The sequence below is a fragment of the Podarcis vaucheri genome, assembly GCF_965113315.1.
Source record: "Podarcis vaucheri genome assembly, chromosome: 13".
In the NCBI taxonomy this organism is placed as follows: Eukaryota; Metazoa; Chordata; class Lepidosauria; order Squamata; family Lacertidae; genus Podarcis; species Podarcis vaucheri.
Window position 1 is genome coordinate 5,189,309 of NC_138751.1, and position 26,478 is coordinate 5,215,786.

The 26,478-nt window shown below is 52.4% G+C and overlaps 1 protein-coding gene across 7 annotated transcripts in view; it reads left to right on the forward strand.

Annotated features, from left to right (window-relative positions):
- KDM6B (lysine demethylase 6B) overlaps window positions 1-26,478 on the forward strand; it is a 97,905-nt gene that overhangs the window by 55,231 nt on the left and 16,196 nt on the right. For 6 of the 7 annotated variants that reach the window (XM_082197474.1, XM_082197473.1, XM_082197475.1 and 3 more), the window contains 8 exons: window positions 337-571; window positions 2,890-2,982; window positions 6,183-6,350; window positions 6,864-7,004; window positions 8,397-8,723; window positions 10,235-12,237; window positions 19,422-19,548; window positions 25,390-25,495. In XM_082197474.1, coding sequence (XP_082053600.1) covers window positions 337-571; window positions 2,890-2,982; window positions 6,183-6,350; window positions 6,864-7,004; window positions 8,397-8,723; window positions 10,235-12,237; window positions 19,422-19,548; window positions 25,390-25,495 — 3,200 coding nt within the window. The remainder of the gene's footprint in view (window positions 1-336; window positions 572-2,889; window positions 2,983-6,182; window positions 6,351-6,863; window positions 7,005-8,396; window positions 8,724-10,234; window positions 12,238-19,421; window positions 19,549-25,389; window positions 25,496-26,478) is intronic. The other variant, XM_082197479.1, reaches the window with a different exon arrangement.

The following is a 26,478-nucleotide window of genomic DNA, read 5'->3' on the forward strand; positions in this document are numbered from 1 at the left end:
CAATAAGGAGTCTGAGAACCACTGGGGGGTGGAGCTTGCATGCCTTGTGCCAATCAAATCGGCCGCGTTGCCTGGGGACTCGCTTTTGCTCAGCGCTTCCCAGCAGAGAGGGGACGGTGGTTTTCCTTGCTGCATCCCCTTTGCCAGGTTGCTGCGCTGTGGGAACCACCGCTTGAGGCCTTGTTTGGCAGCTGGTTGACTAAAATCCCCTATTTTGGCTGCTGATTCCTTATTTTCAAGGCTGCTGGTCCCTTATTTTCAAATCTGTAAGTTGACAGCTATGCCCAGCGTTCCTTACTGCCTCTCCCCATCACTGACGCCCGTCCCTTTCCCCAGGAACCTGGCCCCGCGGCCCCTGCACGGGAAGCTGGAGGCCATCCACGGCTGCGTCCAGGCCTTGCTCCGGGATCCAGGGCAGCCTCAGCTCTGGGAGCAGCTGGGCGAGATCTACGAGTCGGAGCAGGATTGCGAGGAGGCCGTGCGCTGCTACCAGAATGCCACCCGGTACCCGCGAGACTACGATTACGGGAGCTACGGAGAGATGCACGCCCGGATCGGGCGACTGCAGCAGGTAGGGGAATAAATATAATATTCAGTTTCAGCCCCCATCGGCCTCCTTGCGGGGAGGAATGACAGGGCTGAGGCATTCCTCGTTGTTTCGTATTTAATTTGCACACTGCCTTTCTACATTGTGGTACGCAAGGCAGTTTGCAAGCCGTTGAAGTGACAAAATATCTTCTCCTTCCTTGGCGATCCCTCATAGCCGAGTAAGATTGTCTCCCATGAACACGGTCTTAACACTGAGTCCGTAAGTGACTGTGGAGGCCAATTCTGGATTCACACGTCCTTCCACAGTGGGGACATTGGTTTCTGGACGGGAGTTGATCACGGTGTGGATTTGCCAAGTGTGCCTTCCTCTTAGCACGTCTCTCCCTTGCGTCCTGAGTTGCTAGTGTCTTCAAAGCCCACGACACCTTTGGTCAAGGCTGTTCTCCAACTGGAGCGCTCGCAGGCCAGTGTTTCCCAGTTGTTGACCAAAATGTGTGCCACAAAGCTCACACGACCTAGAACAATGCAAATAAGCCACGATAAAATAATAATAATAATGACTTGGTAATAAACAGCTTAGGGACGCGGGTGGCGCTGTGGGTTAAACCACAGAGCCTAGGACTTGCTGATCAGAAGGTCGGCGGTTCGAATCCCCACGACAGGGTGAGCTCCCGTTGCTCGGTCCCTGCTCCTGCCAACCTAGCAGTTCAAAAGCACGTCAAAGTGCAAGTAGATCAATAGGTACCACTCCGGTGGGAAGGTAAACAGCATTTCCGTGCACTGCTCTGGTTCGCCAGAAGTGGCTTAGTCATGGTGGTCACATGACCTGGAAGCTGTCTGCGGATAAACGCCGGCTCCCTTGGCCAGTAAAGTGAGATGAGTGCCGCAACCCCAGAGTCGGTCACGACTGGACCTAATGGGCAGGGGTCCCTTTACCTTTACCTTTAATTAACAGCTTGAGTCAAATTAAAGTACTAGGTTATTCAATAGTCTGTTTATCACATTGCACAATAAAATTAGCAGATTATCAGCAGACGGAGCGGAAATTCACTCCCAGCGAATCATTGGTAGGAAATATTCCGTAAAAGTAACAGGAGAGTCACCGTACATGAAAATACCTCAATCAGTAGACGGTTGAACTGGGCAATTGAGTCCCCTGACTTATGAAATTACAAAATGCACTAGCATAACTGATTCCCTGGTGCAAATCTGTGGTATTTATCTTATTCTGAATCTGTAATATTTAATTTAATAATAATATTTTTTTTTATACCCCGCCCTCCCCAGCCAAGACCAGGCTCAGGGTGGCTAACAGCCAATAATAAAAACAAGTTGATTGAAATGCAACTTTTAAAAACAAGATTAAAATACAACATTAAAGCATTAAAATTAAAAAGCAGCCTCATCACAGGAGGAGAAAGGAAAAAAGAAAGAGGGGGAGGGAATCAAGTTGATTCCAAGCCAAAGGCCAGGCGGAACAACAAGTTAGATCCCGCAGGGCCCTGGTCTCATGAGACAGAGCGTTCCACCAGGCTGGGGCCAGTGTTGAGAAGGCCCTGGCTTTGGTTGAGGCTAATCTGACTTCCTTAGGGCCCGGGACCTCTAGGGTGTTGCTATATATGGACCTTAAGGTCCTCCGTGGGGCATTAGTATTTATTTTATTGCCTCCGTGTCTCACCCTTTTTTTTAAAAAAAACCAATGAGTTCAAGGTGGGCATGCCCATTCTTCTTCCTATCTCCATTAATCCCCTGTGAGGTAGATTAGGCTGACAGTCAGTGACCGGCCCCCAAATTCACCCCCAGGAGCTTTTCTTGGCCAAGCGAGGATTTGAACCCTGGCCTCTCTTCTGGGGGGTTAGTCTGACACCCTAACCACTACCATTTCAATTGTTACAAGCACTTTATGTGGGGATTGGGCCTTCTGGCAGTTCCTTCGCTGCGAGAAGCCAAGTTACAGGGAACCAGGCAGAGGGCCTTCTTGGTGGTGGCGCCCTCCCACCAGATGTCAAAGAGAATAACAACTATCTGACTTTTAGGAGACATCTGAAGGCAGCCCTGTTTAGGGAAGCTTTTAATGTTTAATAGGTTATTGTATTTTAGTGTTTTGTTGTTTGCCGCCCAGAGTGGCTGGGGAAACCCAGCCAGATGAGTGAGGTATAAATAAATTATTATTATTATTATTATTATTATTATTATTATTATTATTATTAATTAACACTTGGAATTAATTTTGATTGTTTCCTGTATGATTCCTTGCACACATCCCTTGCTTTAACTGGTTTTATTTGCTTTATAACCGTACGTTTCTTCCTTTTCGGCTCTCCCCGTGACTTTTCTCAGGCTCAGCTGTGGAACTATCACTCGGGGTCGTCTCACCACCGACCGAAAGCATTGCCCCCCCTGCAACAAGTCTGGAACCTCCTGCACCTTGAGGTGAGTGGTGGCCAATGAGGGACTCTCACCTTCCCCCCCCAAAAAAAAATTCCCCTCCCTGCCTCTCCTCAGCATCTCCTCGGCTGCTTTGCCCCTCATTCTCGAGGGAAAACCTGTGATACGTCAGCCTGGTTGACGTGGTTATTATTATTATTATTATTATTATTATTATTATTATACTGCCCTTCATCCGTAGAACTCAGGGATGTCGGTGGACGGCAGCTCCTGTCAGTTGCACCGTTCGACGTTCTGAATTTAACAGTGTGTGTCTCTTCTGTTGCAGCAAGAGTAATAACTTCATGCTGCATTTTAATGTTTTACTATTGTATTTAACCTTGTTTTTTAAGTTGTATTTCAATCAACTTGTTTTTATTATTGGTTGTTAGCCGCCCTGAGCCCGGCCTCAGCTGGGGAGGGCGGGGTATCAATAAAATTTATTATTATTATTACCGTATTTTTTGCTCTATAAGACTCACTTTCCCCCTCCTAAAAAGTAAGGGGGAACGTGTGTGTGTCTTATGGAGCGAATGCAGGCTGCGCAGCTATCCCAGAAGCCAGAACAGCAAGAGGGATCGCTGCTTTCACTACGCACCATGATCCCTCTTGCTGTTCTGGTTCCTGAGATTCAGAATATATTTGTTTGTTTGTTTTCCTCCTCCAAAAACTAGGTGTGTCTTGTGGTCTGGTGCATCTTATAGAGCGAAAAATATGGTATTATTATAATAACTTCTAAAGCCTTAAAATGGGCTGGGCCCAAGTTACATGAAGGGGCTGTCTTGCCCCCTTGCAAACCTGCCCCTGGCATTGAGATCCGCCTCAGAGGTTCTGGTTATTCACCCACATACGTCAGCCTGGTTGACGTGGTAATAATAATAATAATAATAATAATAATAATAATATCTTTATTGTCATTGCCCCCTTCGGGGACAACGAAATTACTTGACTGCTCCATAAAAACACTAATTAAACAATACAATATAATACAGCAAGGGAGATTAGATGACTTTCAAAGTCCGGGCTTCCCATTCAGGGCCGAGATCGCTCTGGGGAAGAAGCTGTTCTTAAGACGGCTCGTTCTTGTCTTCATCGTCCTGTATCTCCGTCCCGACGGCAAGAGCTCGAAGAGACAGTGACCAGGATGCGATGGATCTTTTACTATGTCCAGTGCCTTCCTATGGCACCTTGTGGCATAAATCTGCTCTAAGGTGGAGAGTGGGCAGCCAACAATGCTCTCTGCTGCCTTAACAACCCTGCACAACCCCATCCTGTCCCGGGTAGTACAGCGTCCGTACCACACACATAAGCCATAAGTGAGCACGCTCTCAATGGCACAGTGATAGAAGGCAAGCAGCAGTTTCTGCGGAAGATGGTTTTTCCTTAGTATTCTCAAAAGGTACAGTCTCTGCTGGGCCTTCTTCACAAGCCCCCTTGTGTTGACACTCCAGGACAGATCCTCTTGTAATTCAATGCCCAAAAATCTGAACGTTGTTACCCTCTCCACACAGACCCCATCAATCAAAAGTGGCTTCATTCGTAGAAGTCAGGGCTGTGCACAGTATAAAAATATAAGGTAAAAAGCACGAAATGCATGATAAAAACAAGAACAGGAACAAACGGATAACCCCATCTCCCACAACACATTTTAAAGGTTATCAAATGTTAAATCAGCCCAAAAGGCCTGATTGAATAGGAACGTTTTCACCGGGCAACTAAAGTTGTGTGATTCATTCTGCACTGTTCAAGATTTCTTTCTCCTTTTCGGGTTTTACAGATTATGATATTCCCCGCCCCCTCCACATATTAAAAAAACAACAACCATATTTATGTAAGGTGAAATACACGAAGCGTCACTTATGTTGTTTGCTTTCTGTAAAAACCTCAAAATGTTGGGAGATGTGGATTCAGGCTGATAGGGAAGCTATCTTAATTCATTAGCATAGATAAGATAACAGAGCGTGGATTGGTTCACTTTCCCCTCTTGTCACATCTTTGGAATAATATGAGGTGATCTGTCACAAACAACTTGGAACCTGCTTATTTTTATAGCATAAGAGTTATATACCACTTAATTGTAGAAAAAAAGAAAAACTTCAAGGCGGTTTAACAAGGAAATAAAAAAAATAAAATTTTCAGTAAAAATAGAAAAAAGTCAACTATTTGAAAACTTCAGATGATGAAATAAGCAATAAGCTAAGAACAAATCAACAGCTCCACCGTTCTCTCGTTCCCCATTTCACCATCGTTGAGCTAATTTTTGGGGAACAACTTGGAAGCCTCGTTATCACTTCCTGTATTCGCCAGAGCAAGGGGGAGCTGGTGGGGAGTTATGGTGAAGCCACTGCCAACCCTTCAGTGGCTGTGGATCACCTCCTGCCTCTTTCAAATAGAATCACGAGATGAAGGTGATGGACTATATGGAATTGGCAGAAATGACTGGCAAAATCCGAGACCAGGGAGAAGAAATGGTGGAGGAAGATTGGAAGAAATTTAAAGACTATTTGCAGAAATACTGTAAAATTAATGAATGTTAAAATGATGTTGGACTGAAAAGAAGTGGTTTTGGTAATAAGGTTAATAAGAATAGGTAAATATAGATAGTTATACGGATGAAAATATATAGTTATAATGGATTAAGACACAGAGTAAAGATGAATGAAAGAGGGTAAGGATTTGCTGAAAAGACTTTGAAAACGGGAATACAAAAGGGGAGGTGTGAGGAGGTCAAGGAAATAAGCAAATGAGCTTAAAGATACTGAAAAATGGATTTATTCTTTTTTAAAAACGTTTTTCCCCTCTTCTTTTTTCTATTTGTTAGTTATCTGGTTTTTGTATTTTGTATCATCTTCTTTTTTCCCCCGCCTTCTTTCTAGGTTGCTTTTTTGTTAACTTTTTCGCTAGCTTGTGTTTGTTAGTTTTTGTTCTCTTTATGTGTAATTTTTTGCATAATTTCAGTAAATATTTTATATATATAAAAAATAGAATCACGAGACTGTCGAGTTAGAAGGGACCCCGAGGGACATCTAGTCCAACCCGCTCCACTACGGGAATCTTTTGCCCAACGTGGGGCTCGAACCCACAGCCCAGAGATTTAAGGCTCTCATGCTTTACCGGCTGAGCTGCCCCTGCGGCCACCTTCGCGTTTAACGAAAATAACCCGTTGCAAATCCCTCTTTCCTCCCCGATTCTCCCCAAATTCCCAGAAGAGGAACTTCTCTGCCAAGCGCAACCCCCAGCTGAAGAGGCCTGGGCCCCCCATGGAGCCCCCTGTGGTCCAGCCAATTGCCCCGGTCCAGCACCCGCCACACCCGGGGCACGGGGAGGACATGCCAGCCCCTATGAAGAGGCGAAGGAGCACCAGTCCTGACCAGGTACAGCGGGTGGGGGTGGGAACCCTGGGTGCAAAAGGGACCGCCGCAAACCAGACCCACTGCCACGCTCCCGTCGCTCTGCTTGCTTGCGCCGCGGGGCCAGCCCTGATCCTGCCCCACGCACGCTCTCTCGCTTGGCACTTGCCCGGCTGCCTTCGCTTCGCTGCCCCAGCTCTTGCGAAAGGCCCCGGCACCACTCGCAGGGCTCGCTGCTCAACGCTTTGCTCTGGGGGGGGGGCTGCCATTTTCTTGCATGAGCCGTTGCGGGGTGGGGGTGCTGTTTGAAGTTTCCTAGGGTGGTGGGGGGACACTTCCCTGACCCATTTTGGTTGGCTGCTCTGGTTTATTTCGCCCTACGAAGGTGGGATTTGGGGAAGGGGTTTGCCTCTTGCTGTTGGGCGCTGTGACCATCTCCCTCCATTTCTCTCTCCTCCCCCCTCTGCTTTTTCTGTCTCGCTGTCTCCCCCCTTCCTCTCCCCCCCACCTGCAAATCTCCACTCCTGGCGCACGCAGAATGGTAACGGGGTGTGCCAGCACCCGCCAGGTGTCCCTGGCAACCCCCACTACCAGCTGCCCAAGCCGGGATTATGGAACCCCCTCCACGGAGACTCATGGGGGCAGGAGCGCAAGAACGTCGCTGCCCCAGAGAGACAAGTAAGGCTGCCCCCCCCATCCCTGCATCCACCCCCTGCCCATGGACATCGGTCTGGCCTCTTTCACCATCGGGCCAAAAATCTGGCTACCCTCGTACATTTGCAATAATTAATGTCATTTAGTTCTTATCAGATAACTGGTGGCGTCCGTTAGAGGGGCAATTGACCCTTCCCCTCCCCGCCTCTCTTTTGCCATCCTTGCTTTTGTATTCATGGGCACTGTCAATATTTTGGGCATTTCCATATCCTAGAATCGGCTGCCTTTAAATTAAAAAACCCCCACAAGTTTCTAGCTCTCGTGATTTTCCCTTGCAGAGGGAAGGGAGGGTAGGCTGGCTGGCTTGCTTGCTTGAGGGGGGCTTCAACACTTTGCCGTGCCTGCTCCATTCCCCCTCGTAGCGCTCTCGAATTCAGATCTGTCTGGGTTTGGGTTGCATGGGGGTGGGGGGCCCTGGGAAGCGGGTGGGGTGGGGTATCATCTTAAACTGTTCCCACCCACCTCAGAGATCTGCCCTCAACTCTGCCTCCAGTTCATGCAGAAACGCAAGAGTCCGAATGGTTACGTATCGGAAGGAAAAATTGGCCGTTCCCAAACTGGTGCCACCTATCAGTCCCTAGCCAGTGTGGCTGTTTTGAACTATAATTCCCATCAGCTCTCAGCCAGTACAGCCATTTGGACTACAATTCCTATTGGTCCTCAGACAGTTTGACCATTTGGACTACAATTCCCATCAGTCCTCAGCCAGTATGACCATTTGGACTACAATTCCCATCAGTCCTCAGCCAGTATGACCATTTGGACTACAATTCCCATCAGTCCTCAGCCAGTATGGTTGTTTTGGACTACAATTCCCTTCAGCCCTCATCCAGTATGGCCATTTGGACTACAATTCCTATTGGTCCTCAGCCAGTATGACCATTTGGACTACAATTCCCATCAGTCCTCAGCAGCATAGCCTTTTGGATTACAATTCCTATCAGTCCTCAGCCAGTATGGCCTTTTGGACTACAATTCCCAGCAGTCCTCAGCCAGTATGGCCTTTTGGACTATAATTCCCATCAGTCCTCAGCCAGAATGGCCATTTTAGACTACAATTCCCATCAGTCCTCAGCCAATATGGCTGTTTTGGACTACAATTCCCATCAGTCCTCAGCCAGTATGGCCTTTTGGACTACAGTTCCACCAGTCCTCAGCCAGTATGGCCATTTTAGACTCCAACTCCCATCAGCCCCAGGGGGTTACTGGCTGGGGCTCAATCTAAAGGGCACCATGTTGGGAAAGGCTGATTTATGCATTATGTGAAGAACACGTGCGTTTCACAGAGTTGGGTGTTTTTTTCCGGTTTTGGGGCCCCTCTCCTGACTTTCCTTGTCTTCCCCCTGTTCTCTTTAGGAGCAGAGGAACTCGGTGGCCCACCCCTTCCCCTACCCCTGCCCCGCCTACGGCTCCCACCCGCCCCCTCACCGCCTGCCGGCCATGGCCCCCAGCCCCCGCACCCCTCCAGCACACCGGCCCCCTCTCGACAGCCATGGCTGCCTGGCCCGGCCCAACGGAAGTGACCTTAGAGACGGCAGAGCCCCCCGGGTGCGGTCAGACTCCACTGCCACACCAGCAGCAACCGCCGCCTGCGTGCCTTACGTCCCGCGCCCAAACCCCGGAGGAGGAACCACCGCTACCAGCAAGACCACCTCGCGGGGGCCACCGAACCCTGACTGCCTTGTGAGTGGGGGCGAGGGGGGCTCTCGCGGGGGTCTGGGAATCGGAGCAAGCGTCAGAAGGCCTCGGGCGCCGGCTCCCGGAACTGGCATCGCTAGATCATTTTCGCCCACTTTTGTCAAATCAATTAAAACAGCCCCAATTGCATTTTGAATAAACGTGCAATTGGTTGTTGCCGTTTTGGATTTCATTATCCATTTGTTTCATGAAATTTAGGCAGCGCTCTGTCGTAAGGACAGGGAAAAGTCGTAAGGAAAAGGGACGTGGGTGGTGCTGTGGGTTAAACCACAGAGCCTAGGACTTGCCGATCAGAAGGTCGGCGGTTCGAATCCCCACGACAGTGTGAGCTCCCGTTGCTCGGTCCCAGCTCCTGCCCACCTAGCAGTTCGAAAACACATCAAAGTGCAAGTAGATAAATAGGTACCGCTTCGGCGGGAAGGTAAACGGCGTTTCCGTGCGCTGCTCTGGTTCGCCAGAAGTGGCTTAGTCCTGCTGGCCACATGACCCGGAAGCTGTACTCCGGCTCCCTCGGCCAGTAAAGCGAGATGAGTGCCGCAACCCCAGAGTCGGCCACGACTGGACCTAATGATCAGGGGTTCCTTTACCTTTACCTTTACCTGTCGTAAGGAAAGAAATCTCTCAAGGTGCTTTACAAAAAATATAAAGTGAGCGAGGGAAAATCATGACACTAGTAATAACTCAGTTGGCAGAGCATGAGGCTATTTGGGTCATCCATTCGAATCCCACGTTGGGCGAATGATTTCTGCATTGCAGGGATTTGGGCCAGACGACCTTCATGGTTCCTTCCGACGCTACAGTTCTGTGATTCTGAGACATACAAAAGTTAAAATGCTAGAACAGATTAAAATCGCCTCAGCTTTCTAAGCTCCCAGGTAGGCTTGTCTAAGCAGGGACAAGGTGCCTGCTTGCTATCAATTGGCAAGGAGTTCCAGAGTTTCATACGTGCTGCTGCACTAAACAACCAGGTTCTTATAAACGTGGAACGGGGATTACGTGGCAACAGTTCTGCCGATCGAAGCGGCAAAGTGGGGAAAGGCAGGTTCATAGGAAAACTGGTTGCCGGTTGTTCAGGGGTGTATATACTGATAGTAACACCTTGAACTTTGCCCGGCAGCAAATTGGCAACGGGCGCAGATCCCTGATCACGGGTGACATATGCTGACGAAGCCTCCCTCCTGTCAGCAGTTGTGCTGCAGCTTGCTGATCAAGGGCAGCCCCACAGAGAGGGGGCTGTACCATTTTATTGCGCTATTATCCGAGTGAGTTGTGCCAACAGCTGTTCTGAATAATGCTTTCTATAGGGTAGGGGTTGCTGAGGATGAGTCTAGGGCACGAAGCCTACCTGAGCAGAACGGCAGGACCCTGAGTCCGTTGACGGGCGGACAGTGTGTGAACAAGCCTGCTCTCTCGTGGGGTGAAGGAGGGAGCCGTAGGCCTGGGAAGTGGGGAGGACGATCCCTTCTGATTGGCTCTTCTTTCTGTCCATCCCGCAGGGTTCCGACCATTACCAAACGCCGGCATTGGAGCCATCCAGTCCCACCCAGGAGAACGGGGGCCGCAAAGCCCCCTTGCAGCAGTCGCAGCAGCAGCCGCCGCCGCCGCCCCGGCCAGCTCCTTGCCTTGCCCCTCGCAACCTGCCCTGCTCTCGCATGCCTCCTCCTCCGCCCATCGCCAGGGGGCCTCCACCAGCAGTTGCACGGGCACCCACAGCTCCGCAGTGCCCACCACCCCCGCCCCCTCTGCCCCCGCCTCCTCCGCCAGCACCCCCCTTGCCCTGGCTGAAGGGCCCGGCGTTCGGCAGCAAAGGAGGGGAAGCAAAAGCCAGCAGCGACCCCCTGGGGGATATTCTGTTTGGGTGCGGGGAGCTGCCGCCGCGGGGGGACGCTTCCCCTCTCGGGGGCTGCGACTCGGGGCGCAGCTTCCAGGATTCCAACGCCAGCAGCCAGAATGGGCCCTTCTCACTCCCTGGAGAAGGGGCTGAGGAGAAGGCCAGCCCCCAAAGATCAGCCAGCCCCGAACCCACCCCGGCAGCCGCTGACTACTGGATGCCAGAGAGCACCCAGGAGGAGAAGGGCTCCGGCGGCGCCAGGGCCTCGGCCCCGGAGAGCCCCACGATTACCTCAGGAACCTTCGGGTCCCCGGAGAGCCCCCCTCAGCCGCCAACGCTGCCCCCGCCGCCCCCGCCACTGCCCCGGGCCTCCTATCCAAAGACGCCGGAGCCCTCGGCAGCGCCCCCCGCGGCGGAGCCCGCACATGAAAGGCTCTTTGGCTTTGCCAGCCCCCAGCTGGAGGACCAGTTCGAGGAGCCCCCCGAGTTCTCCAAGATCCTCCCAGATGGCCTGGCGAATATCATGAAGATGTTGGACGAGTCGATCCTGCGCGGGGAGGAGGAGCGCGAGGAGAGCTTTCCGCCGCCCCCGCCGCCTGCCCCGCTGCTCCCCAGCCCCCCGCCTTTGGCCAGACCAAAGCCCCCCGCCCCATCCAACGCTTCCTTCGACTACCCCAAGCCACCGGGGCAGGACCCGCCGGAGCCACCCTGCCTGTACCGCTACGGCAAGCGGGACCCGGAAGAGCGGCCCCAGGCAGCTGCCGCCACCGCCGGCGGGGCGGGAAAGTTCCCCCACCACAGCACGGCCTCCCTGCTGAAGTCGTTGGCCAACATGCTGGAAGGGCAGAAGCACTCCTACCGACCCAAGCCGCTGACACCCCCAGGTGCTAAGATCGCTTCTCCGGCCGGTGCCAGCCCGGGGGCCGCGCCCCACTTCTCTACCTCAAGCCAAGGCTGGGCCGCAGGAGCGATGGGGGAGCAGGCGGCCAGCTCTCCGCCCCCACCGCCCGCCCCCCGGCCCATCAAGACGGAGTCAGAGGTGCTGGAGGAAATCAGCCGGGCCTGCGAGACCTTGGTGGAGCGAGCGGAGAGGGAAAAGAGCCCTGCTTCTCCGGCCACGCCGCCCCCCCTCCCGCCCCCTCCCGCTCCCCTTTCCTCTCCCGCGACGCTGCCGCCTCCGCCGCCCCCTCCTCCGGCTCCCGCCCAGCGCCCCAAGGACGAGTCCCGGAAGCGGGACCGTGAGCACCGGAGGCACCGCCGTTCCAGCAAGGACGGCTCGCGGCGGCACCGGGAAGGCAAGGCCCACAAAGAGAAGAACCGCCAGATCCTGGGCAGCCTCGACGTGCAGAGCTCGGAGAGCCAGGCGCGGGAGAACGGCGCCAAGCCGCCCCCGCCTCCCCCGGCCGCCCCACAGCCCGAGCGCCGGCCGCCCCCCGGCAAGAAGGAGGAAGGGGCCGTCGGCACGGGCTCCACGGTGGTGTGCTCGGCCGACCTGCTGAAGTTGCGCTCGTTCACGGAAGGGCCGCCCAAGGAGCTGAAGATCCGGCTGATCAAGGTGGAGAGCGGAGACAAGGAGACGTTCATCGCCTCTGAGGTGGAGGAACGCAGGATCCCTCTGGGCGAGCTCACCATCAACCATTCGGCGGCCGAAGTGGTGCGGGCCAGCAAGTGAGTGGCTGCCTTGTTTTTTAACTTTATTTATTAAATCTGCATGCCGCTCTCCACCCGTAGATCTCGGGGCAGTTCACAACGTAAAATCGCAATGTGAAAACCACAAAATGTATAGCAGAAAGATAATAATAACAATTTTTATTTATACACCGACCTCCCCAGCCAAGGCCAGGCTCAGGGTGGCTAACAAGCAATAATAAGAACAAGTTGAATGAATACAACTTAAAAACAAAATTAAAATACAACATTAAAATATCGAAACATGAAAATATTAAAATGTAGCTTCGTCGCAGGAGGAGAAAAGAAAAGAAAAAAGAAAGAGGGGGAGGGAATCAAATTGGCTCCAAGCCAAAGGCCAGGCGGAACAACTCTGTCTTACAGGCCCTGCGGAAAGAAATCGGATCCTGCAGGGCCCTGGTCTCATGAGGCAGAGCGTTCCACCAGGCCGGGGCCAGAGTTGAAAAGGCCCTGGCTCTGGTTGAAGCTAATCTAACTCCCTTAGGGCCCGGGGCCTCTAGGGTGTTGCTATTTATGGACCTTGAGGCTCTCTGTGGGGCATACCGGGAGAGGTGATCCGTAGGTGCAAGAGTCCTAGGCCGTGAAGGACTTTAAAGGTCAAAACCAGCACCTTAAATCTGACCCTGTACTCCACTGGGAGCCAGTGTGGCTGGAAAAGCACTGGGTGAACATGCTCCCATGGCAGGGACCCCGTGAGGAGCCTCGCTGCAGCATTCTGCACCCACTGGAGTTTCTGGGACAGTTTCAAGGGCAGCCCCGCGTAGAGCGAATTACAGTAGTCAAGCCTGGAGGTGACCGTCGCATGGATCACTGTGAACAACAAACCAATAATCCCTGCTCCCTCTTTCCATTCTGCTCCTGGTATCAAAGCACAGTGCATCAGCACACTGCTCTGGGGTGTGTCTTGCAGGCTTTTCCGAAATCTCTCGCTCGTGAGCTCCCTAGGCTTCCTGTGTGCTGATCACGCCTTGCCTCCAAACCGAGGCGGCGAGCTTGGAAGCTCTTTTCCTGCCAGATGACCCAACCGAATCTGGCACAAAAAGAGATTGTTTTGAACTACAACTCCCAGCAGCCAGTAGGGAATGATGGGAGCTGTTGTCTGGCGTCACCCGGAAGGCTGCAAGTTCCTAGCCACCCAGCTTGAATGAGCACACTTGGACAACACTGTGGTCTAATCCACTGAGCCTCTTGGGCTTGCCGATCAGAAGGTCAGCGCTTCAAATCCCCGTGACGGGGTGAGCTCCCGTTGCTCCGTCCCAGCTCCTGCCAACCTAGTAGTTTAAAACCACGCCAGTGCAAGTAGATAAATAGGTACCACTCCGGCGGGAAGGTAAATGGCGTTTCTGTGCGCTCTGGTTTCTATCACGGTGTCCTGTTGCGCCAGAAGCGGTTTAGATATGCTGGCCACATGAACCGGAAAGCTGTCTGTGGACACACGCCGGCTCCCTCGGCCTGAAAGCGAGATGAGCGCCACAACCCCATAGTTGCCTTTGACTGGACTTAATGGTCCAGGGGTCCTTTACCTTTACTGTTTTTTACTTGGGCAACCAGGAGGGGCTGGATTTCCTGAGTCCCATGTGGCCTGGAATCTCTCTTATTCTATCCTGCATTTTTTTAAAAAATAAATAAATTTTTGGGCAGAATTCTGGCTGAGCTGCACTGATTCCCCACCCCCATTGTTTGGAACCTTACATAGCTGCCGCTTGCTAGCTTCCAAAATTACAGTGGTGCCCCGCAAGACGAATGCCTCGCAAGACGGAAAACTCGCTAGACGAAAGAGTTTTCCGTTTTGGAGGTGCTTCGCAAAACGAATTTCCTATGGGCTTGCTCCGCAAGACGATAATGTCTTGCGAGTTCCTGCTGGGTTTTTCTCTCCCCCCCCCCTTTTTCTAAGCCGCTAAGCCGCTTATCAGCTGATCCGATCAGCAGATAAGCCGCTAATAGCGCTAATCCGCTAATCCGTCCATGGGCTTGCTTTGCAAGACGAAAAAACCGCTAGACGAAGAGAATCACAGAACGGATTCTTTTCATCTTGCGAGGCACCACTGTATTTTAGGCAGGGCCCACATGCTTAGCACGAATGAGGGCTAGAAGCTTGTCCCTTATTTAAAAGCGAAGCACCGTGGTTGCAAGATGCGCCTGATTCTTTTTCCCCCCTTGCCGTTTCTCCTGCAACGTGGTAGCGTGTCGCATTTTGACGTTGGGAAAAGGCCTGACTCTTGGGGGGTGGCCTCCTCTGATGGGTTCTGCCCCCTTCCTTTTGGGAATGGCCTCTTGCGGTTTCATCCTCAAACTTGCCAAGGTTGTGTGTCCAACTCCAGGACCCTGCGGCCCTGCGGCTGGGGAAAAGATGCCCAGTGGGGTTTGGGAGGTGGGGTGCGTGGCAGGGTTGAGTGGCAGGGGGCATTCAGCCAAGGAATGGGTTTGGGTGGGTGTGGGTCAAGCCAGGCATGGCATAGAGGCACACAGGAAGCGTCCTCCTAAAGCAGCGGTTCTCAACCTGTGGTCCCCAGATGTTGTTGGACTACAACTCCCATCATCCCTGAGCTCTGGCCTTGCTAGCTGGGGGTGATGGGAGTTGTAGTTCAACAACATCTGGGGACCCACAGGTTGAGAAAGGCTGTCCTAAAGCATGGGTAGGCAAACTAAGGCCCCGGGGGCCGGATCCGGCCCAATCGCCTTCTCAATCCGGCCCGTGGACGGTCCAGGAATCTGTGTGTTTTTATATGAGTAGAATGTGTCCTTTTATTTAAAATGCCTCTCTGGGTTATTTGTGGGGCACAGGAATTCGTTCATTCCCCCCCCCAATGTAGTCCGGCCCCCCACAAGGTCTGAGGGACAGTGGACTGGCCCCCTGCTGAAAACGTTTGCTGACCCCTGTGCTAAAGTGTCAGACCATTGGCCTACTCTGACTGGCACCAGTGGCTGGGCATCTCTGCCAGCCCTCCCCAGAGATGCCGCTGAGGATGATAATTTTTATTATTCATTCCATTTATATACCGCCCCTTATCCAAAGATCCCAGGGCAGCGTGCAACAGCAAGAACGTAATTCGTGCAGTGTAATAACAAAAACACAACACATAGCATGTTAATAAAATAATCACAGGAACAGTGCCCCTCCCACATTGAGCAGGCTGTAGATTTAATGGCTGAAGGCCTGGGTAAAGGGGAACGTTTTCGTCTGGTGCCTAAAGCCCTGTACAGTGGTACCTCGGGTTAAGTACTTAATTCATTCCAGAGGTCCGTTCTTAACCTGAAACTGTTCTTAACCTGAAGCACCACTTTAGCTAATGGGGCCTCCTGCTGCCGCCGCACGATTTCTGTTCTCATCCTGAAGCAAAGTTTTTAACCTGAGGTACTGTTTCTGGCTAAGGGACGCGGGTGGCGCTGTGGGTTAAACCACAGAGCCTAGGACTTGCCGATCAGAAGGTCAGCGGTTCGAATCCCCGCGATGGGGTGAGCTCCCGTTGCTCGGTCCCAGCTCCTGCCAACCTAGCAGTTCGAAAGCACATCAAAGTGCAAGTAGATCAATAGGTACCGCTCCGGCGGGAAGGTAAACGGCGTTTCTGTGCGCTACTCTGGTTTGCCAGAAGCGGCTTAGTCCTGCTGGCCACATGACCTGGAAGCAGGACGCCTGCTCCCTCGGCCAATAAAGCGAGATGAGCGCTGCAAACCCAGAGTCAGCCACGACTGGACCTAATGGTCAGGGGTCCCTTTACCTTTACCTTTACTATTTCTGGGTTAGCGGAGTCTGTAACCTGAAGCGTATGTAACCCGAGGAATCACTGTACAGCCATACCTCGAGTTACGAACACTGTGAGTCGCGCGTTTTTGGGTTGCGGACCGCGCTGAACCCAGAAGTACCGGAATGTGTTACTTCTGGGTTTCGGAGCATGCACAGAAGCGCAAAATGACCTCACGTGCATGCGCAGACACAGCGCTTCAGGCTGAGAACGCTGCGGGTTGCAAACATGCCTCCCGCACGGATCACGTTTGCAACCCAAGATATGACTGTAATGCCTGTGCCAGGTGAGCCTTTCTGGGCCGAGGAGCCACCGCAGAAAAGGCCCTGTTCTCGTGTTGCCACCCTCTGGACCTCTCGTGCAGGGGGCACACAAAGAAGGGGCTTGCATGATGATCTCAGGGTCTGGGTTGGTCCGTATGGGTCCTTGCAGTATTGCGGTCCTGACCCATGCCGGGCTTTACGACACCAGCATTTTGAATTGGGCCCGGAAACTTGATCGGCAGCCGGGCCGGGATTGCACCTGGAATTTTCCGCCTGCGAGGCAGACGCTCTGCCAACTGGGCTGCAGCCCTGCCCCTAAGATACCTGGAAGACCTGTTCCTTTAAACCTGGCCAGCCCTAGAGCACTTGCAAATCAGGGCACGCCACGGGCAGTTTTTAAGAGCACATCTGGTGTGCAGCCGAGAGGGGAGCAGCGCTCAGCGTCCCCACTCCTGCCTCCTCCCTCTGTCTCCCGCACCCCTCCGCTTCCCCCACGCTGGGCTCAATTGCCGGGGGTGGTGGGGGTCTTTGGAGAAAGGGCCAGGTACAGACTGAATGAGCAGACCAATTTGCAGCATGGCTCGAGAGCTCGGAAGCCCTTTCAAAACTCTTTCAAAACTCTTGGCAGCGTGGTTGGTTTGGAGCGAAGGTGGCTGCAGATATCCCGGTTGCAGATATCTGCATCACGAATGGGAGGGGTATATTGTCTCTCTGGGGCAGAGGGAGCCCTATGGGAGACTGGAGGAGGAGGGAGGAGGAGGAGGAGTAAGGCAGACCTGATAACGGAGGCAGCTGTGCGGAATGGAGGGTGTCGGAGCGCGTTGCGTGCCGGACGGCTTCCCCGAAAAGTTCTGTTCCCGGAGGGCTTGGTCTGTCTTCTTCTTTTTTTCTCCAGAAAAGTAGCTCCGTCCGCTCCTCTTTGCAAACTCCCGGGGCAGGCTTGGGGGCAAGGGTCAGCCCAGATAAGGGCCTTGGCAGCCGGAGGGAGGCAAGGAGGCCTTGGGGTTTGAAACGGAGGAAAGGGAAGACTCTGAGTGGGACGCAGGGCCCCACCGAACGGGGGCCAAAAGCCATCCCTCCCCTGCCCCAGTGGGCACGGGTTGCCCCTTCCCACGTTCCCTCCAGCAGGCGAAACTTTGCCAGATAGGTAAACGCAATATTGTGCCCTCTAAGCCCACCGTTGCTGCGGTGGGGGGGGTCTCTGGTTTGAGGCAGTCGCTTTGCACGTGCTCTAGGGCACCCTTCTCGTCTAGGGGTGCCACGACTGGCCTTGACTAATTTGTGGGGTGTTTGCAGGGAAGCATTGAGCGGGAATAGAATCACCCCAGGCTGTTAAAGGCAGAGTGTCAGGTTTTTCTGGGGAACCTTTCCCAGGTCCAGGGGCCACATTTCATTCTGGGAGGCCTTCTGAGGGCCACATACCTAGTGGTGGATGCACTCCAGTGAGGGGGGGGCACTAGAGTTTTTTGGGGGGCAGGAAGGTAGGTCTGGAGTGGAGGGAACAGGTTTTGTGGCAGAGTTTTATGTTTCTAGTGCTGCAAACTGCTTTGGTACATGCACGTATATTTACAATCATACTGCTAGCATCAGTCTTTTTTATAAAATAGAATAGATAAATGTGATGGGCTTGCTAACTGCTTGCCTTCACGAGGCCTCCTGGGATGGTTCACTGGGAAAGGGCTGATCCACCAGTAAGGCGTGTCATTTTAGAGGGGAGTTTTTTGGAAATTTCTTCAGTGAGGGGTCTTTTTGGAGTCGGGAGGATTTTAAGCTTGCTTTTATTTCTGGGGTTGGGCAACATTTAGCTTGGTAAGTCTACGTTTGATGAAGTACGTAAAGTGCTTTCGGGAAACGGAAGAATTTTCATTTTACCTTCTGAAAATGCCTAATAATAAGAATAATAAGAATAGAATAGAATATAACTGCAACTACTTGGCGATCATTTTTAATTATTTCTTTGCAGTTTTAGTGGCCAAGCAAAACTAAATCATATTAACCGATATATCTATTGAATTCCCAAGTCACATGGCAACTTTTTTGCACCCCTCATTTTTGGAATTTGAATGGCAGACGGAAGGAGCTGTTGCCCCTTGAGGCTGCCCACAGACTCTCCACTGCCCCTTTTCTCTGGGCAGTTTGGGGCTTTGAGCTGGGTGTACATCACTATGCAGATGATACCCAGCTCTACCTCTCTTTTAAATCGGAACCAGTGAAGGCAGTGAAGGTCCTGTGTGAGTGTCTGGAGGCGGTTGGAGGATGGATGGTGGCTAACAGATTGAGGTTGAATCCTGACAAGACAGTAGTACTGTTCTTGGGGGACAGGGGGCGGGCGGGTGTGGGGGACTCCCTGGTCCTGAATGGGGCAACTGTGCCCCCGAAGGACCAGATGCGCAGCCTGGGAGTCATTTTGGACTCACCACTGTCCATGGAGGCGCAGGTCAATTCGGTGTCTACCAGCTCCATCTGATACGCAGGATGAGACCCTCCCTGCCCGCAGACTGTCTCGCCAGAGTGGCGCATGCTCTGGTTATCTCTCGCTTGGACTACTGCAATGTGCTCTACGTGGGGCTAGCTTTGAAGGTGACCCGGAAACTACAGTTAATCCAAAATGCGGCAGCTAGACTGGTGACTAGGAGCAGCCGCCGAGACCATATAACACCGGTCCAGAAAGACCTACATTGGCTCCCAGTACGTTTCCGAGCACAATTCAAAGTGTTGGTGCTGACTTTAAAACCCTAAACAGCCTCAAAGACCCAGGATACCTGGAACATCTCTACCCCTATCATTCCTCCCGGACGCTGAGGTCCAGCTCCGAGGGCCTTCTGGCGGTTCCCTCCCTGTGAGAAGTGAGGTTACAGGGAACCAGGCAGAGGGCCTTCTCGGTGGTGGCGCCCGCCCTGTAGAACACCCTCCCAGCAGATGTCAAGGAAATAAACAACTATCTGACTTTTAGAAGGCATCTGAAGGTAGACCTGTTCAGGGAAGTGTTTAATGTTTGATGTTTTATCATTTTTAAAATATTCTGTTGGGAGCCACCCAGATGGGTGGGGTATAAATAATAAACTATTATTATTATTATTATTATTATTATTATTATTATTATTATTATTATTATTATCCACCGCTGACTCTCCTGCTTCCCTCATCCTTCTTCCAGGCATGCCAAGGTGAAAGGGAAGTTCAAGGAGTCTTACTTGCTGCCCAGCCACTCGGTCAAACCTCAGATCAACGTGGACGAAAAGCTCCCTCGCGAAAAGCTCAACCCCCCGACCCCCAGCATATACGTGAGTCCCAGTTTTGCGGGGTGACGGGGAGAGGGCAAAGGGAGAATTGTGTTGGGCCTCTCTGAGAGGGATTGACTGGGGAGGGGGGCGTTGATAAATGGTACTGCACCAGCACTGGGTTCAAATTCGTGACGACGTACAAGCAACATCACAAGGTTCTAGCCCTCTTGGCTTCAGAGGGGAGTTAACCTGGTAAAATTCCAGGAGGTCAGAGGCATGGCTTTCCTACGGCTGGCAGAAGCTGCACTGGAGCAGCAAGGAGCGACTTGCTGCAATTCCAGCTGCAGAATCCGCCCCTCCGTGGTGCGATTCCCTGAAGTGCATGGGGGTGATGCCCCCTGCATCCACTGACACCCCCCACCGACCTAGGGGTGATTGAAGGGTGCTTCCAGAGTGGCTGGGTCACCCAGCACAGGGAGTGGGGCTGAATAGAGTCTGGGGAGGACTGGGGATGTCGGCCGCGAAGGAGGGGCTATGCTTGTTGATCTGTGTTCCCCCCCTCCCCAATTTCCCCCCAAACAGACGTGCTCATTCTACTCCCATCCCACACTCCTTAACCACCTCCTGTTTTTGACTTGGTTTTTTATTATTATTACTGTGCAATGGTACCTTGTTTCTCAAGCTTAATCCGTTCCGGAAGTCCGTTCCAAAACCAAAGCGTGTTCCAAAACCAAGGCGCGCTTTCCCATAGAAAGTAATGCAAAACGGATCAATCCGTTCCACACTTTTAAAAACAACCCCTAAAGCAGCAAGTTAACATGAATTTTACTCTGTAATGAGACCGTTGATCCATAAAATGAAAGCAATAAACAGTACTGCAGTCACACAATCAATCAATCAATCAATCAATCAGTAACTGAACTGAGTTCCACACAGTCACAAAAAAGAGCCGCAAAAACAAAAGTGTAAAATAAATAACAAAAACAGACAGTGTAACACTCAAAGCGGAACTGTGGCACTCAAAACGGAGCACGTTCGGCTTCGAAAAAAGTTCACAAACTGGAACACTTACTTCCAGGTTTGAATTGTTTGGGTTCCAAGGCGTTTGAGAACCAAGGTACCTCTGTACTCTTGATTATTCTTTCTCCTCCTTTTTGCAATGCTTCCAAGGTTACTTTCTCCACGTCAAAGGCAGCTGTTGGCCGTTAGAAATAGATAGATATCGCCCTTCCCCACATAGTGAGCTCATCACCAACTTCTCTGTTAGGCCATTAAATAAATGCATTTGTTTACTTAATAAACAAGTGAGCCATATTCTTAATCTTGCTACGACAGCACCCACCTTTAGAAAACACCATTTCCCCCTCTTTCTAAATAGCTCCGATCTTTCTCTTTTAGGGTGGCCCTTTGACCATAGCAGTGCGTACCCCAAAGAGGACTGGCCTTTTAAATTTAACTTTTAAGGCCGTTCTGCAAGCTCCTTCCTAGTGCCTGCCTATCTATTTGTCGATCGATAGATCAATCAGTTGTTCTGCCTGCCCATTAAGTTGCCTGCATCCCAGAGTCTGTGTCCAGATGGGAAATATTGCACCCTTTCTCTCCCTTTAATCCCCTAAGGCCTAAGGGGTGTTGCAGTCCCTTTGGGAAACCTTTTCCTCTGCCCTCTCTCGTTCTGCCAGTGGGATCCACCTCCTGCTTCAGTGGCTTCTTGTTCCTTCTTGTCCCTGGATAGGGAGGGAGATAAGGCACGTGGCTTATTTTCCCTTGCCTGGCCTTGACCCTTGGCTGGAAGCAGCCACACACATCCACTGCAATGCCTTTCCTCTCACCGTTGGCTAATTGAAACCTCGGTGCCTTCCGTCCTCTTTCCCGGCCCTATTGTTTTCCCGGGGGATGCAGCCGCCTCAGGCAGCAAAATGCCTTGAGCTGGTCCTGCCTTGTGCAGGTGGGATCTTGCTTAGAGTGTATGAGGAGCAGACTGCGACGTCGGCTTCACTCAGCAGTACAGTGGTACCTTGGGTAATGTAATTTCGGGTTGCGAACCCGACAAACCCGGAAGTGTATACTTCCAGGTTTTGCCGTGCACGTATGTGGAGAAGCGCTCTTCACGCATGCGCAGAAGCACTCTGTTGCACCACGTGCAGAAGTGGCGCGATAGGATTAGGGGTAAGTACGGACCCCTGGGATGAATTAAGTTCGTATCCAGAGGGTCCACTGTATATCGCTGGTGAAACTGTTGCCACTCCTGAGTCCCTCTGCTAGCAACATCCACTGGATGTTTAAATATTGTATTTAAAAATGGGGTATCAGAGTTTTTAGGGGGCTAACCAGGTTGGGATAGGGGAGGCGGGTGGCGCTGTGAGTTAAACCACAGAGCCTAGGACTTGCTGATCAGAAGGTCGGCGGTTCAAATCCCCGCGATGGGGTGAGCTCCCGTTGCTTGGTCCCTGCTCCTGCCAACCTAGCAGTTCAAAAGCACGTCAAAGTGCAAGTAGATCAATAGGTACCGCTCTGGCGGGAAGGTAAACGGCGTTTCCATGCACTGCTCTGGTTCGCCAGAAGCAGCTTAGTCCTGCTGGCCACATGACCCGGAAGCTGTACGCCGGCTCCCTCGGCCAATAAAGCGAGATGAGCGCCGCAACCCCAGAGTCGGCCATGACTGGACCTAATGGTCAAGGGTCCCTTTACCTTTACCTACCAGGTTGGGATAGCTGGGATAGCAGGCTTGTTGGCTTTTGAATGTCTTATGTAGATTTTTCAATTTCCTTGTTCTGTATGGGACAATGACAATAAGGATTATCATATCGTATCGCAAAAAGGGCACTGCTAGGAGAGGGACTCAGTAGCGGCACTGGTTTCACCAGCCATAGACCACTGAGTGAAGCTACCATTCTGCTCTGCCCTCATACGACACAGAGGGAGAAACAAACTGCATTGGCAAGGCGCCGAAACGGCTTGTTCCTCCCTCTGCATCTTTAAACTGCTCAACGGAGGAGTGTGCAGCTGCCCTTGCCTCAGCTGAGCAGTGAAAGGAGCCCCCAGCCCGGCGCTGGCTCCCACAAGCCAGCTGCAGGGTGGGGGCTCCGTGAAACAGCTCAACCTTCCTTCCCACCCGGCTGAGCGGGTTGAAACCGCCTCGGCTCTGGAGGTGAGAGCCGGGGCAGTTTTGCCCGGCGCCTGGCGGGCAGAGGCGGATGTGTCGTTTTTTCAACGTCGTGGTATATCGCCAAACCGCGATGTTGGGCTGGCGATAGACCGCGGTGTTGGAAAGCTGATATCGCCCAGCCCTAGTGGGTGGGCTTCCCCCTGACTTGGGGGACCAGACAGCTCCCCCATTGCAAGGGTGCTGTAAGCCCTGTGCTGGGAAGCTTCAGCCCTCTGGGTTGATTCCGAACTACAACTCCCATCAGCCTCCCTCCACCAGCAGGCATGGCCGATGGCTAGCGATGGTGGGAGATGTAGTTCAGCAGCACCCGGCGAGTCAGAAGGCTGCTCTCAGCGCTGGATTTCCTGGATCGAGCGAGGAGGGGAGGTAAGGTGGTCTTGCGAGGCCTCCTCCATCTCGCGGCCCTCTGCCTGCTCTTCCTCCCAGGCCTCTCCCCTTATCTCTTGGGCTCCATCCTTGGGTTAATCAGGTTCTGTCTCCCAGCGCAATGTACCTTTCACCTCCTTTTAACCTTCAGCCGGCCTTTCCTTATCTCGTTCCTCTGGCCCTCTGGAATGCAAGAGAATCGAGCCAGACACCTATTATGACGATCGTGGATTTTTATTATTTGAAAATCTGCGTTCCCACACCAAAACACTGTTACTTATCTTTCCCCGCTGTTTCCTTTGGATACTTCGTCCTTGGCTCTCCTGGCTGTTTCGGAGCAAAACGCCCTTCATTTTCTGTGTGTTCCTTTTGGAGCGCCCGTCCCCCTTTTTAATGTGCCTCTCAATTTATGCCCAACTCCTCCTTATTTATTCTGTAGCACAAAGCTACAGGGTTCTGGGATAACTGAATCAGGCAGTCTAAACCTTGGCCCAATTCTCTCTTGGGTACTGTGGTTCAGAGTCAAGTTTTCCATTGCCTGAGCCAGCCTGCCCTTCCGCTGGTTCCTGCGTCTCGAGGTCGCGAAGATCGTCCATGCTGCCCCCACATTACTCGGGGAATGTCCTCAGCACCACTTGGGGTACATGCGCCCCTCTCCAATGCCACACTTCCTGGCACCCAGATTTCTTGGTCCAAAATGAGACTTCTGGGCTGGGAGTCAGTCCGCTTAGAGTCGGTCCACATTCGTCCTTTCTTGGTGGAGCAGCATCTCTTAGGACAAAGTTCTGCTGATGTCCCCAACCCCGTTCTGCTGTGCTGTGAGGCAACATTGCAAAGAGCTGCAGTTTCTGCTTAGCCAGGGTTTAATCCAGTTCCCGTTCACCAGTTAGATTCTCTTGCACATCCCCTGTGTGACTCAGGCCCTCCTGCGTGGAAAGAGGCATTGAAAGAGGACTTTTCTTTCCCTCCACCTTGATCTTTCTCCAACGCATGGTTCCACTGTCTTTTTAATTCCTCCCTCGATCTTCCATTTTGGTTGTGTTTGGGAATTGGGGGCCATTCCCCAAAAGTCTCTGTCCCTCCCTCCCTCCCCCCTCCCCTCCCTCAACAAGTTGCACCATTAGTTTAACGGCCTTCTGACTGCTCTTAGCTTAGCTCAGCATCCCAGAAGATGAGATTTTTGAAACCCTGGACCTGGAATCTGCCTGGAAACCTAAGGCACTATGGATGCCCAGCTTGGACCGGTGGAGCTCCGTGCTCGCCTTCCGCCCCAGGACGTGTCTCCTCCAAAGAAGACATTTGGGGGGGGGTGCTGTTCTCCTCGAGGTTTTCCCCACCTCCAGCACCTCCTCCCTCCCCACACTGTCTCCAGACTGCAAAATGGCCCCAGAACCATCTCCTGACATTCTTTGGAGCAAGACTTCCCTGCCTCCCATTTCTTCATCCTAAGGGGCGCTGTTTGGCTACTTGTCTTGATTTTATGGAAAGCAGAGTAAAAGTCTTCCCCCTGGCTGCTTTGGAGTGATGGGCTGCACCCTGCAGCTTTATTGCTCGACTTGTTTCCCACACGGAACTGCAACCAGCTCTTTTTATCATCCCGGATTCCTCCTGCAGCTGCACAGATAAGACGGCTTCCTCCGTTCTCTGGGGATTCTTCTCTGGTCTGCTGGGAACCCCACAGTGGAGGGGAAGGGAAAAAATCAAATCTAAAAGGAGACTCTGAACTCCGCAAACTTTCTGCCCCCTGTGTCCTTCCTGCTCATTCTTAAATGATCTGGAGAACTTAAGGACGTAAGGAAAGCTTGATGGGTCAGTCCAGTGTCCCATCAATAGTCCTGGATCCTGTTCTCACAGTGGCCCACCGGATGCCTCAGTCGGAAACCCGCAAGCAGAACTCAGACACAAGAGTAACTCTCCCCTCCTGTGGTTTCCAGAAACTGCTATCCAAAACCATCACTGCTTTCCAACTGTGGAGGCAGAGCCAAGCCGCTGTGCAATAGCCCGTCTTGCAAATGACTCCAAAAGCGCTCGGTGGAGACCACCGTTGACCAATGAATGAGCACCCACCACTGGATCTAAGGGCGGGGGGAGTTTCTGGTTGAAGATGGGGGATGCCGGAGCAACATTAGTCTAACCTGGGGGTGGGGAACTATGCAGACTTAGGCCCAGTGGCCTGGACTAGGCGGTTCTGTTGATCCTTAGCAGTGGGTTTATCTGAGTGGACCTCTGGTCCAAATTAGGAGACGCTGTGTTGTTGTTGTTCTGCTGTCGCTGTTTCTGGGGGTGCCTTAGGCTTTTGCTTTTGGGGGTGGGGGTGGGGACCCAAACTGGCATCTTGGCCTCTAACGCCTCTCCTCTTTCTTCTTCAGTTGGAGAGCAAGCGGGACGCTTTCTCTCCGGTCCTCCTGCAGTTCTGCACTGACCCCAAGAACCCCATCACCGTCATCCGGGGCCTGGCTGGATCCCTCCGCCTCAGTGAGTATCCCGCCGGTGGCCTTCTGTGGGTTTGGAGGCCAAAGAGCGGCTGGGTTGGAGGCTGAGGCTCTGCGGAGGAGAGCCTGAGATGGAAGTGGAGGCTTCTGGGCCTGGGAGAAGGAAGGATGCACAAAGAATCATTGAGTCGGAAGGGACCCCAAGGGTCATCTAGTCCAACCCCCTGCGGTGCAGGAATATTTTACCCAACAAGTGGCTCGAACCCACGACCCCAAGGCATTCTACCATTGTACTATGGAGAGTGTATTAACTTATGGTCTGTGTGTGTGGTTTGGGAGCTGCACGGCCAGGATAAAAATAACGCTGTCCAGGGTTGTAAAGACTGCGGAGAGAATAACTGGGCTCACTCTTCCCACCTTGGATCAAATCTATGCTTCCAGGTGTCACAAGAAAGCTGCAGAGATAGCGCAGGATAGTGCGCACCCCGGAAATGATCTCTTTCAGCTTCTGCCTTCTGGAAGAAGGGACAGGGTTATAAAGACTAGGACTAGCCGCCAGTTTTTATCCAAATGCGATTTTGTTTTTAAATGCAGTGCTTGCCGATCAGAAGGTCGGCGGTTCGAATCCCCACAACGGGGTGAGCTCTGTTGCTCAGTCCCTGCTCCTGCCAACCTAGCAATTCGAAAGCATGTAAAAGTGCAAGTAGATAAAGAGGTACCGCTCTGGCGGGCAGGTAAACGGCGTTTCTGTGCGCTGCTCTGGTTTTGCCAGAAGCGGCTTAGTCATGCTGGCCACATGACCCGGAAAAACTGTCTGCGGAAGCAGACAAACACCAGCTCCCTCGGCCAGTAAAGCGAGATGAGCACGGCAACCCCAGAGTCGGCCACGACTGGACCTAATGGTTAGGGGTCCCTTTACCTTTACCTTTAAGGTAGTCTCTGTGGGAGTATATTGTATTTAATTATGGGGTATCAGAGTTTTTAGGGGGGTTAAGCAGGCTGGGATAGCAGGGATAGCAGGCTTGT